Source organism: Suillus plorans, assembly GCF_016647745.1.
Source record: "Suillus plorans strain S12 chromosome Unknown HD556scaffold_69, whole genome shotgun sequence".
Lineage (NCBI taxonomy): Eukaryota > Fungi > Basidiomycota > Agaricomycetes > Boletales > Suillaceae > Suillus > Suillus plorans.
Window position 1 is genome coordinate 125,185 of NW_024537453.1, and position 14,145 is coordinate 139,329.

The 14,145-nt window shown below is 48.2% G+C and overlaps 1 protein-coding gene across 1 annotated transcript; it reads right to left on the bottom strand.

Moving 5' to 3' along the window:
* Window positions 1–10,929: 10,929 nt before the first annotated feature.
* HD556DRAFT_1447943 (uncharacterized protein) lies at window positions 10,930–13,877 on the bottom strand (the record flags this gene model as incomplete). Its single annotated transcript, XM_041307362.1, has 12 exons — window positions 10,930–11,002; window positions 11,051–11,232; window positions 11,288–11,434; window positions 11,484–11,616; window positions 11,647–11,669; window positions 11,725–11,762; window positions 11,812–12,175; window positions 12,224–12,271; window positions 12,325–12,452; window positions 12,505–12,951; window positions 13,424–13,472; window positions 13,518–13,877. 12 exons carry the CDS (start codon window positions 13,875–13,877, stop codon window positions 10,930–10,932), a joined length of 1,992 nt encoding a protein of 663 aa, XP_041155593.1.
* Between the last annotated feature and the right edge of the window lie 268 nt (window positions 13,878–14,145).

Consider the following 14,145-nt stretch of genomic DNA (forward strand, 5'->3'; position numbering starts at 1 on the left):
CATCTGCAACGAAACCGACACCACGACTTCGTTAACTCCTTTGATCGGAGCCTTGAACTTAGGAGCTCTACCAACCATTCCTCCTTTGAACACCATGACGACCCAGAACAAAGAAATAGAACTAAAGATCGGTTCCCCTCCCGAATTCGATGGAGACAGAGAAGAATCAAAGAGATTCATGATGAAATGTCACGCATACCTCGACATTAACGACAAAGTCTACGTTGATGATAAGAAGAAGATCATCCTCGTGTTATCCTACATGACGAAAGGAAACGCAGCAGCTTGGGCGGAAGACTTCATGGAAGCAGCCCTAGACCCCAAGAGAAAAGACACCACTGGACAAATGATCGGCTATGGAACCTGGGCCAAATTCAAAAAGGACTTCGACGAAGCCTTTAAACCCATGGACCCCGCCGGAACTGCCATGATGAAGATACGAGAATTAGAGATGAAAGGAGATCTCCACACCTACATCTCCAACTACAAACTCCTCGCACACCGAGCAGGAATGACCGAACAAGCCCCCCTCATCGAATTCTTTCGACAAGGCCTAGACTACGGGCTTCAGGACAACCTGCACCGGACAGGTGAAACTCTCGATAACTTCGACACCGTCGTTAACACCTGCATTAATCTCGATAACGCCTTCCAAAGATGGAAAGCCATCAGAAAGAAAGAAAGACCCCAGCAACAGAAGAAGAAGAACTTCGGAAATAGACACTACGTTCCCAAGAGGAGCGACAACATGGAAGTCGACCGCATAAGCCGTCTCTCGGACGCAGAATTAAAGAAGCACCTCAAAGAAGGAAGATGCTTCAAATGTCACCAAGTAGGACACCGTGCCAACGACACCTCCTTCCACCCCAGAGAAAGAGGACAGATCCGAAGAAACAAAGAGGAAGAAAGTAGCAGTGACGACGAAGTCGAAAGTCGCGCTTCCTCCTCCAGGACCCCCATCAGAAGAAAGAAGGAGAGGAACGAAGAAGAAACTCCAAAAAGGAAAGCACCAGTCCGAAGGAAAACTATGAAAGAAAAGGCCAAGGAAGCCGAAGAAGAGGAAGACAGCGACTTCACTGAAGTAGAACGTCGCTTCGTGGAGATGGATTTTTAGAAAGGGACACTGCCTCGACGTCAGTAACTCCCACTCATGTACGACTAATACGTTCTATCGGAACCAGAAATGAATTAAGAATTCCTGCATCCATTTTTTCCGATAAACGCGTACAAACCGTCGAAACATCCATGGTCATCGATTCCGGAGCATCCGGCACCTTTATCAGCGATACCTTCTGTAAAAAGCACAAGATAAGAACCCATAAACTCTCGCGACCCTTCCCTGTTATCACCGCCGATGGATCAGACGCTCAAGGAGGACTTATCTCTTGTTATTGCGTACTCACGATCAAAATCGATCAACGAACTATGATCGGGAAATTCAATGTGGCAAAGCTAGCCAAACAGGATAAAATCCTCCTAGGATTCCCCTGGCTTGCTGCGCTGAAACCCCAGATCGATTGGGAAGCCAAGACCGTATCGCTCCCACCAACGAAAAGATCACTCGCCATAGAAAAGAACATCGACAGAAGGAGACGTAAGAAATCACTCCCGCCGCTTTTCAGAAAAGAGAAAGAAGTCAGAAAAGAAACGACCCGAACTTGGACAAATTCCAAACTACGGAAGCCGGTACAGGTGAAGGTGGCAACTAAAGAAACCACCTCCCCCTATACCGCTTCTGTAGAAGAAATAGTTGATGAAGAAATACCCAACTATGACACGAAGGAAGACATCTGGTCAGAAAACTTCAAAACTCCAGTCGTTGACCCACTAGCTTATCAACTGGCCAATGACGAAGTGCTCGTCGAATATGCCACTGACGGATCCACCGTACGCATCATAGAAGATATAACTTTCGATACCCCACTCGTTCGAGACGGGACATCAAAAAGGGAACAAAACTACGGAAAGACGAGTAATAAAGCCCAAGAATTCGCGGTCGCAGGAGAAATAGAAAAACAGAAGAAAACTTTCGAAGAACTCGTCCCTCACTTCCTCCACCAGTATCAAGACGTCTTTGCCAAGGATGGTCTTAACAAACTCCCGCCGGAAAGACCTGGGGTAGATCATCGTATCGACCTCAAACCTGGATTCGTGCCCAAGACGTCAAAAGTCTATCCGTTATCAGGAAAAGAACGAGAAGCTGTCAAAACGTTTATCGAAGAAAACACCAGAAAAGGTTTTATTGTCCCCTCTAAGTCACCTCAAGCCAGCGGATTCTTTTTCGTAGGAAAGAAAAGCGGAGAACTGCGTCCCTGTCAAGATTATCGGTATCTCAACGATTGGACCATACGAAATCAATATCCCCTCCCCTTGCCAAAATCCCTCATTGAACAACTCTATGACGCCAAGTACTTCACGAAGATCGACATAAGATCGGGATACAATAACGTGAGGATCCACCCAGAAGATCGATGGAAAGCGGCGTTTACCACTCAAGAAGGGCTGTTCGAGCCAACAGTCATGTTTTTTGGATTAACAAATTCCCCCGCAACCTTTCAGGCGTTCATGACCAATCTCTGCCAGAAACAGATAAACCAAGGATGGTTAGTCATATACATGGACGATCTTCTGATCTTCTCGAAGGATCTTCAGCAGCACCAAGCACGAACCATCGAAATCCTCGACATCCTTCGAAAAGAGAAACTATTCGTTAAACCAGAAAAGTGTACCTTCGATGCACGAGAAGTAGAATATCTTGGAATGATGATCCGACCAGGAGAAGTAGGGATGGAACCCGCCAAAGTAGACGGGATTAAACATTGGCCAACCCCGGGAAACCTAAAAGACACACGGTCTTTCCTGGGATTCTGCAATTTCTACCGAACTTTCATCGCTCATTACTCGGATATCGCTCGACCCCTTATCGACCTCACGAAGAAAGACCACCCTTTCGTCTGGACTGACAAATGCCAGAACGCTTTTGACCACCTTAAAAACGCCTTTTTATCGCAACCAGTACTAAGAAACCCGGACCCGACTCGTCAGTTCGCAATTGCTACCGATGCGTCGTTAGCAGCAACCGGAGCAGTGTTACTGCAGACTGATGAAAATGGAATGTATCACCCATGCGGTTACCTATCCCAATCACTCAACCCCGCAGAACGAAACTATGAAATCTTTGACAGAGAACTGCTGGCAGTCATTCGAGCACTCTCGGAATGGCGCCACTATCTAGAAGGAAGCCCCCACACCGTGATAGTATTCACGGACCATATGAATCTCCTATACTTCCGCTCCGCCCAGAAGCTGACACGAAGACAGGCACGTTGGCAGCTCGTCCTTTCCAATTATCAGTTAGAATTGCATCATGTCGCGGGAACCAAGTTAGCCGCTCCTGATGCCCTGTCTCGACGCCCGGACCATTCTCTTGGAAAAGATGATAACGAAAATCGCGTTCTCCTCCCTGATACCATGTTCGTGCGACTAATTGACAATGATTTGTCAGAAAGTATTGCATGCAACTCCGCCGAAGACCCCGTGTACCAGAAAGCCCTAGACGCATTGGACGGAGTGTGCCTTCCCCCAATGAAATCCGCCCTCTCCGACTGGACGTGCATTAATGGCGTCCTCTTTTATAAAAATAGAGCTTACGTGCCAGCGGCCCAACGGCATGATGTGTTATTTAAACACCATGATCATCCCACAGCGGGGCATCCCGGCCGATTTAAGACGGAAGAACTCGTCAAACGAGATTTCTGGTGGCCAGCTATGGGAACTTACATCCGTAAATACGTCGACGGATGCGCTTTATGTCAGCAGATGAAGGCTGACACACACCCCGTTACCCCGCCATTGCGCCCGATCCCCTCCATCGCCACTCGCCCCTTCTCCCAAGTCTCTGTCGACCTTATCACCGACCTACCCGTATCGGGCGGTTTTGACTCTGTCATGATCGTGGTAGACCATGGGCTTACGAAGGGGGTAATTATTTCACCATGCAACAAAAACATCACCTCCGAAGGAGTAGCCAAACTATTTCTCAAAAACGTGTTCAAAAGATTCGGCCTCCACGAGAAAGTGATCTCAGATAGAGGACTGCAGTTCATTTCGAAATTCTCTCGTGAACTTGCCCGGCTCCTCGGATATCAGATTGCCGCATCAACCGCCTACCACCCTCAGACAGACGGACAAACAGAACGACTCAACCAGGAACTGGAAACCTACCTACGGATCTACTGTAGAAGCAATCCGTTGGAATGGTCCAATCATCTTCCTATCGCCGAATTCGTCCATAATCATCGGAAGCACGATGCCAGGAATACATCCCCGTTCTTCCTCATGATGGGTTACGAACCACGAGGAATCCCACACATCTTATCAGTATCAGATACGCCGGCAGCAGAAGAGAGACTTAGGAACCTCCAGAAGATACGAGAAGAAGCTCTTGCCTGCCATAACATCGCTATGCAACGAATGGCAGAAAGGTCTCGCCATGAAAAGTACCGACCATGGAAGACGGGAGATAAGGTATGGCTCTCGGCCACCAATCTCCTGACATCATTACCATCTAGGAAACTTGCGCCCAAGAGATACGGACCATTCCTTATCACCGCGGTCTTATCTCCCATCACGTTCACCCTGAAACTTCCAGAACAATGGAAGGTTCACCCCACGTTCCACGCTTCCGAACTATCCTCCTATCGCGAAACAGAGATACACGGGCCGAACTACGCCGAACCACCACCTGACGTTATCAATGGCGAAGAAGAATACGAAGTAGAAGCTATTCTTAGCCATAAGGGCACGGGTAAACGAAGACGCTATCTGGTATCATGGATAGGCTACTCCTCCGGAAGCAACGAATGGATACCCGAGGAAAACTTGCGGAGTTCGAAAGAACTCTTAAACACGTATAAGAAGAGACACAAGTTGAACTGAACGAGTCATTCTCTCTCCCACAAACAAATCCCAAGTAACATGACTCCACCCTTGACACCTTCCCCTACCGGATCGTCATCATCCTCGCATTCCCTCGGAAACTCATCGTACAAAAAGAACATCCTTAACCTAGACGACGACGCCATCGTCGAGACCACTCTGTTATCCCTTCCCCACGCAGTTGAGCTCGAGAAACAGCTCGCTGAAGCACCCGCGTCCGCTGCCGCCCCCGTCATATCCCAGATTCACATCATACGCGCCACCGCCGCCCTTGAACTCAGATTCAAAGAAATTGAAAACGATGCCCTCAGACTCGCCTGCCAGCACCTCCAGAGACAAATACGCAGCCTTGAGATTCAGCTGCTTCCTTCTGCTTTTAGCACTATCTGCAAGTCAGTTATACGGACTGTTGAAGAGCGAAACCAGACCGAAGTCGGTCGCCCACCAAGCCCTTTTACTAGCGCTCCCCCCAGCGACGTACCTGCTGCAGTTACGGCTGGAGAAGAGACTCGGCCTATTGCTCAACCGACACCAGTTGAAGAACCACTTCCCATCCCTGAACCCACCGTCGTCTTCAAACGAAAGACCCGTAGAGGGGCTACCGTGCACGGAGTGTCGAAGACTAAAGCTTCTAAGGGAAAGAAGCGTGAAGTCATTGACCTCACCGAAACCCCCGACGTCATCACTGTAAAACAACCCCAGTTTTCCCCCGACAATTTCGTCTGCCGCATCTGCAAGAAACTCGGGCACCGTCACAAGAACTGCCCCGAATATTACTGCCGCATATGCCAGGCCCAGAAACCCGGCCACTTCTCCATCTATTGCCCTTACGCTGCGAAGAAAGAACTGTTCCCATTGGTTTATACCGATGACGGCTTCTATGAAGCACTAGCGGCATGGGAGGCCAGGAAAGACGAAGAACTTCAGGAAGAAATAGAAAGGGCAAACCAGGATTACGCCACCAGGTATAATGAACCAGAGTTCTGCAACGCTGACGCGGATCCCATCCACTACGACTACATGGACGAATATTGCAACACCGAAGAATATTGAAGTCGGAGACTTCAACCGTAATAGGGGGGTAATGTTACAGTAACATTTAGCCCCTATACTCATTTTCCTTTTACTTCCAAACGGGCCGTCCGTACTACGCTTATCTCTTATCACTTCCAAACGGGCCGTCCGTACCACGCTTATCCCTCATCATGCCTATCTCTTATCTTGACCAAGCGGGCTGTCCGCCTCTTTTTGCTTCTATCTTGATAACGCATTTACAAGCTCCGCTTGAACACTGGTATATAAACTTACCTACCTACGGTTGTATTCTTTACTTTAATCTACTGGGTTTTACCTGGAACATTGTCCTTCAGCAAGGTCTCCAACCTTGCTGCCTAAGAACCACTATTCTAAGGGAGTCAGCGACACTCGCCTTAGCCAGAACACTTGATCTCTCAATCGAGAGCAGACTTACGTCTATCTGGCATCCTGCCGATTGTCTACTCAGACAGAGATAGCTCGACTCATCCCAGTCGTAACACCTCCTGTCCCCAGAACAATGTCCTTCGACTCACGCTGAGCTAGACGCCATGCGTGACGTGCCTTACCAGCACGCGATTGGTTCCCTCATGTACGCTGCCACCAGTACGCGACCAGACATAGCTTTTGCAGTCGCTACCCTCTCTCAGTTCATGCATAACCCCGGCAGACCACACTGGGAAGCGGCAAAGCATGTGATGCGTTACCTAAAAGGCACTGCCAACTACGAACTTACCCTTGGCTCCACAGATGGAGGCCTTGAGGCATTTGTAGACGCGGACTGGGCTTCCCAGCCTCATTGGCACTCAATGTCAGGTTACATTGTCTTACTCAACGGAGGCCCCGTTGCGTGGAGCTCATGCAAACAGGCCCTAATCGCGCTATCAACCGCGGAGGCAGAATATATAGCGTTAGCCACTGTTGCGCGGGAGCTACTGTACCTTCGGTACCTCACAGAGGAGTTATACAATGAGTCGCCCCTCCCCACTCCCGTTTACTGCGACAATCAGTCAGCCATTGTGCTTGCCTCAAACGGCAAGTTCCAATCACGTACGAAACACATCTCCATTCGCTATCACTTCATTTGTGCCCTTGTCCGCGACAACACCTTCCAGCTCACGTATTGCCCTACGGATGACAATGTCGCGGATGGCTTTACCAAAGCCCTCCCGCGCCCACGCCTTCAGAAGCTTCGACTCTTGATGAGCCTGGAATGCGCTCAAGGGGGAGTATTGGACGCAGAACAATCTGATGTGTCCGAAGAATCCGAGAACGGGACAATCAGGAAGGAGCATAGTACGAGTGCATCCCAAACGAGCAGAACGAGCGACGCCTGACGTCGGCTCGTACGTTTCAATATATTGCTAAAATTTCATTCCTATTTCGTCCGCACATAAAGTGATTCGTATTTCGTAGGAACATCTCAGTCCGTTTTCAAGAGACTGAGATGTGAGTACATAGTTCTACCTAATGTTTACAAAACTAACAAGACCTAGATACTTTGTCGTTCTAGGTACATACAATGTTAGAGTCCGTTTTCAAGAGACTGAGATATACTTTGTTGTTCTAGCTTCGTCCTGACTCGTCCGCTCGCCTTAGAACTCAATAGGACCCACCCAAAGGTGATGCATTATCAAAATTATGCATTATGGGGCCATGCATTATGAAAAAAAAGTGTACTGTACTCTCAATTGAAGGCTGCCAAGGTTTCGCTCTCTCACACTGAATCGCAGTTCTCAATTGCAGAACAGATCCTTTTGCTCATTGGTCAACCATATGTCCCATGTCAAAAGTCGTCGAGTTTCAAGAGGAAATGAAAAGAAATTGGTGCAAATATAGCGTACAAAAGTAATAAAGCAACGACCGAAGCTTGTATGTCATGTATTGCAAATTTGCTCAGCCATGATTGGTTCGTGGAATATAGCCTCCAGCATCTGAACATCGTGCTCAACCATGATTAACTGTCCGCCTTCTGCTCCATCAGGTCTCCAGAGATGCTTCCCTCGGTATGCATTCATTGGGTACCGGTAGTGATGTTCCGGCCCGGTGTAGAAACAACAATACCGAGAGGAACTAATGATGCTCCAGACTGTATCTGTAAATGTTGTAAGGTCACGCGTTGCCTAGTCTGCTATACCTGAGACGACAAGTGCGTTCGACCCTAAAGGGGAAGCAAGTGCAGCAAGGATCTGGTAGTAGGCGCTGAAGGCGCTACTGGTCGGCCAATGCGAAGCGCGGGAAGCATGCGCGCGTGAGCGGAAACAAGTGAGAGTAAGTGTGAGTTTGCTTAAGTGGTGATATGATGCAAGACAAGAGATGTGAGTGTGAGGTGCCAAGGAATAGATTGCCACTATACTCTGCTAGGTAGTAAGTGGGTAAGTGGGAGGTAGAGTGGAAAGTTGGAAAGTTGGTAATAGTATGTAATGCTGGCGCTTATATACGGCGCCTAAGTGCTGTCACATGGAGCCGAAGCACTACCGAGTAAGGTATGTAAAGCTATATGTAAGTAAGGGTCCAAAATAAAGGTGGAACGATACACAGATAAGAGAAATGGAAACATACGCACTAGAGAACTTGGTGGACAGTGGATGGATGCTTCCGGATGGCTGGCGCTATAGGGCGCTCAAGCGCGGGAAAGCGCGCGCGCGTATACATAGTAAAGCACGGGAAGTCGTGCGCGCATGCTGCACCTTGCGTGGGAAAGCTGCGCCTTGTAAGGGAATAGCTGTGGATAGCACACAGAGTGATGCTACAAGTTCATGCTATGTACTCCCTAGTGAATACTGCCATATCATGCAATGAGAGGCATGAGTCTCTACACCGGCTTGGCCCAAAAGCCGCAGCTTTGGCCTGGCTTCAGACGGCTCTGGCCTGAGCTGCGGCTTGAGTAGGGAATTTGCGATTCTGACAAAGTGAGCATGAGCAGGTCATTGTGAAACCAGGATTCAACCACATGACTCACCTGCAGATAAATTGCGGCAGTCGAGAGTGGCGGTGGAATTTCGGCGGCTTCTTTGTGACATGCGTTACCCGAAGAGATCGATGGAGGTGGAGGGAGATGCATGAGTAGAAAGGGAACACTGGATCCAAATGCACGGGTGAGGGTTGCGGTGGTGAATTTTGACTCTAAAGGAGGAGCGCTACTGTACCGAGTTCAGACATGCGTATGTTAGATTCGATACGCCTTCCATCTTGCAAACATAGTTTGGAGGCCAAATCACGCACGCACCTTGCAGGGACCATGTTCTCCAAAACCAAGACCATTTTCGGAGAGCTGTGTCCTCCAGTAGCTTGGGCTTGCAGGACGGGGAACGCGCTTGTAAGGATTAAAGTTAGCAGGGACATTCTGAGCCCACCTCATGCCGGTTGCCCAGTAAACACCAGGACCTGCACCATTCATGTTGGAGGTAGGTTTATACTGCCAAAAGCCAGCTTTCCAATGTGGGTGAGTGTTGGCGCCAGGCGGCATGGATGCTGGACCAGGAAAGTTTGGAGGAAGAGCAATGCCAGCTGGTGGGGGCCAGGTGCCTTGCCAACCCTGTGGCATAGAATGTTGCTGCATGAGTTGTGGATTGGGGTGCCAGTGTCTTCCTGATTGAGCCATGATGGTCCTTTGATAGATATGATAGTAAGTTCAGATTTTAGTTACAAGGACGAATGAGCGTACTAGATCTATACACACACTTGTGACAGACACTTGAATCAGAAAGCCAGAAGGGTATCGCAAAGAGGGAGTGATCTTGGCTGGTTTCTACAGCTTGATGTCAATAGTTGGTATAGTTAAGAGACGTGAAGCACGATGGAAGTGATTAAAAAGCTAAAACAAGACGAGATAGAAACCAGATTCTCAGTTGAGCTTGGGCGCCGCAAGGCTCAGGCACAGTTTCAAAAGCCGCAGCTTCGGCTTTTCATAATGTCAAGCCAGGCCAAAGCCATCACCAGGCCGTGACTTTGGCCCGGCTTGGCCTGGCCCACGGCCTGAAGCCGGGCCGTGCACATCACTAGGTACCGGATTTCGCCCTTCTTTCCCGACCAGTCGAAATCCACCAACTTTATTCCAGAGCTGCCGTCTTTCTTCACCAAGATCATCAGCAAAACCCTGATTTGGGTACAGCGCCACAGCCACACAGCGTGTCACAGGTCACAATTTTTTTTTGCAAAGGCTCTGCAGCATCACAGAAGTACTAATTCTATGTAAAAATAAATGTAATGTAGTCATAAATATATATACAACATGATGGTATACTAACAATTATGTTTTATTGAGAAATTGTGTAGTGTGCAGCACTGTGCAGCGCTGTGCATGGGGGGACCTTGCTGTGACACTGTGATGCTGTGCAGGGTTGTGCAGTGCTGTACATAGGGTTAGGGTTTTGCTGATGATGTTCGTGTCGCGAATGTTACCATGAACAAAACCATTGTCATGAAAATATTTGAGTTGCCGAGCAAGTTCGTCTTGATAAGAGTGATGAGCAGAACATTCCCACAGACAATGGTAATCGTTGTCAATCAACTCCATGACGACCATGTACCACCCACCGGACACATCAGCAAACTAAAACGGCCTGTACAGAGCTGTACAGTATCCCAGCTCCCTAGCTTGGTCCCTACTACCTAGCTTGCTACAGTGGCAGACTTTTCTGTCAATCTCTGTACAGATGCCCACAGACATGCCCAGTGAGCACCAAATAACCCTCAAATAGTCCTGGTTTCCTCTGTCCATGTCTGTACAGGCCCTCACAGATCACTCAAGGAACAGAAATTGTGCAGATAATGCTCCCTATACACCTTATTCACTCTGTACAATAAATAGCCGCAGATAATATATATTGATTCTTGGATGTGAAAACACAAAAACACGTAATACTAGTAGCGGATGCAACAGATCAAGAGAAACGGTATGGAGTACAACTAAGAGCAGCGGAGAACTGCAATTCAGGCACGGAATACAAAGAGTTAGTCCAGGACGACCTGGAGATCATCGTGTTTGGCCTCTGCTGCACCACCATTGAGCTTGATATTTTCAGCCCTGTATGAATGAAATCAGTTTAAAGTTTTCGGCACAAAAGTAACTCACCATCCAGCTTCAGCCCATTCTCGAAGTTGTTCTAACAATCTAGGGCCGTGATATTCGTCCTTGAGGGTATCTTTGATGATTTGGATCATTTTGCGGTAGATGGGAGAGTATTCCTTCGAGGAAAAATTGGGATAACATTTACTGTTCCTGTTCTTCTCGAGACCATCAAAAATGCAATGGAACTGTAGAGAAAAAAAATCAACATATGGGCATGACATCGGGGAGAGAACACATTACCACTGTGGCAACTAAGGCCAAACACGATATGGGTAATTGCATGCGGAACTTCTCTGGCTGCCTCCGCATGATCTGGTAAGGCCCTGTGTAAAAAAAGGCTATGCAGGTATCACGGAGAGCAGGATGGGCCAAATTCCTCGTTTTCCCCTGTTGATTTTGTTGTGAGTAAGGTTGCGATTAGTACAAGATCACTTACATTTTGGTCTACTCTGAACCATAAAAATGAGCCACCCTTGAGTAAATCTTTAGCGACCCTTTCGACCCAAGTCGCACGTTGTTGAGGAGGAATGGAAGGCGGAGGCAAAAGTGAGTATGATAACAGTGCGATGCTTATCGCGGTTTTCTTCAGATCTGATCACCAAGTCGACAGGTCGTCGTACAACTTCAGTACAAACGCGTCAGCGAGGCATCAGCATAGATGTAAATAATCCACGTACCAACCGTGTCATATTGTATTGCTGCTCCGGCCAAACCCCTGCACCAAGGTATCAAATGGATTAGTTTGGCAAAAAACAAGCACATACCAGCCTCGAATTGTCTACCGCTCTTATCCCATGCAACCAAAACTGAAACTAGAACCTCAGAGATGGTTCCCGGCATCCCCTTGACTAAAGGTGGGAAAGGGTTTTCCAGGGCATGCTGAGCACGACACTCTCCTTTAACCTCCTCGAGGAAACTTTTCCAGCGTGGCCCGTACCAAGCCAGTTGGTCAGGCCTCGGCCCACTTTCAGATCCCTTGGATCTCTTGGATCTCAACTGACTCCCAGCATTGGCCGACTCTGCCACTTGATTCAGCAGCTGGAGCGATTCAGGGTCGGGAAGGCAGGGCTGACTGTTTTTATCCTGATGGCGCTTCAACACATCATCGGGGAGGTTCGAAGTAGTAGTCTACAAAAAAAACCATGAGCTTGATCTAAAACAAATTTGCACCCTCACCTGAGGGCCCGATTGTTCCCTCTGCACTCTTGGCAAGGTACCCAGAGACTTAGAAGGCGAGAAACTGTGAGCATGATCTAAATGAGTAATGAAAATCATACCTGGTTGGTGTTGTTGAGATGCATCCGGGAAGTGTCGTCATCTTCATCACGTGAGTATTGGAAGTCGAAATCTGGCGTGAGAGGGCGAGCAATTCGAGTCTGAGTGGGTAGTTCTTCAGCCAAAAATCCTGTAGATGTAAGACTCAGTCAGTGAAGGTACTTTAGACGCGAAATTCTTACCCGGATGTCCTTTGTGCCATTGACGAGCCTCCCCCCAACCAAACTGCTGTGATTCGTTATTATCTCCTTTGTCTCTGTCTTCTTCGTCTTCTGCGTCATCAATGTCGTCTATATCGGTAGCACTACTGCTGGATTCACTGTCCTCCAGGTCGGATCCTACCAGTCCTGCACAAAGTGCTTGGCTAACATCATGCTCCTTGCGTAGGGCTGGGTCCAGGTTGTGCTCTGAAAAGGTAGCAGCAAGTGGACGCTGGGAACTGTGAGCATAATCAATGAGAGCGTTCTTATTACGTTTTTCGGTAACCTTCATTCCCATAGCGAGATATGAGTCGTTAGAGGCTTGAGGACTGGGTCCCACACCAGGCGTGGTGGTCAAAGCTGCAAATCCGAACCTCCCACCGCCTTTCTGCGATGAAAGACTGGGAACTAGAGTACTATGTAAGGCTGCTAACGAGTTCGACAGGGAATTGCGAACAGTAAGGGTTAGAAAAGAGACGTGTTAATAGTTAACACGAAAAGAGATGAGACTATGAGTGGAGACGAGGACTATCTTAGAGGCTCTTTCGAACGTTCTTGGAGCGGGGAAGTCACTGTGTGATTTTCTGTCGGTATGAGTGTACGTGGAGGGTTTATATACGTTTTCCAGTAGCTTACTATGCCGAAACGAGAGTGAAAAGCATATGGCGAGTCCAGAGATATCGGTGAAGGAACGGGAATCGTGGAATGAGAGCACAAGGTATAATAACGAAAGTGAGTGAAAGGAGATGTAAGGTGTAGAGATAAAGGAATGTATCCACGTAATTCAGATGCGAAGAGTTGCGCTCTTCGCATCAATGAATCACGTGGATGACGTCGACCGCGTGGTTCAAGCGTCATACTTTGAAGTATGGTCGGCGCGTAGAGGATGTGCAATCCTTACAACTAACATCGAGGTTTGTGGACTCAGGACTGTATGGTGGAGGCTGCACCTAAATGCGCAATCAGCACTATCTATAACAAAAGTTGTGTTGTACCTTTGGACGACTCTTCCGGCCTTTACGAGGCGGTTCTGGAGCCTGAGGATTCAGGGGATTGAGTGTGCTAAGAGATGTAGTGCCCTTAGGTTTCCGATTCTGGGACCGAGACTCTAAAACTACCCCGATCTTCTCCAGCTGGGCATTCCTACCCCCTGTCCCTGCATTAGGACGGCCAGAACGTCGAGGAGCAGTGTCTGTAGCATCAACTTCAGTGAGACCGAGAGACACGAGTGGCATGCTGGAAATTTTGGAGAGGTTTGTAGCACGATGCCTCTTCAGTGAAGTAGCCTTTGAAGTGTCAGAAGCTTTGCGCTTGGACCTTTTCTTCTTAGGACTGGCTACTGTACGAGGAGGCATGGTGCAATACAGAGAGCAGCAAGACAAAAAAAAAGTTGATCAGACTCACCATTATATACGCATCTCGGTAGAAGGATCCGAGCGGCCTTGAGAAAAATTATACTTCTCCAAGTACTACTATAAGCATGCGGCCGGTATTCGCCTCGATTGTATGCAGGACATATTGCTGATGGAGATAATCAAAGACCACGCCTCCATTAGTGAGATAATGTTCGCACCTTTGAGTCAATGCGCAGTTGTACTTGCTACGCGATTTATGAGTGGTGAG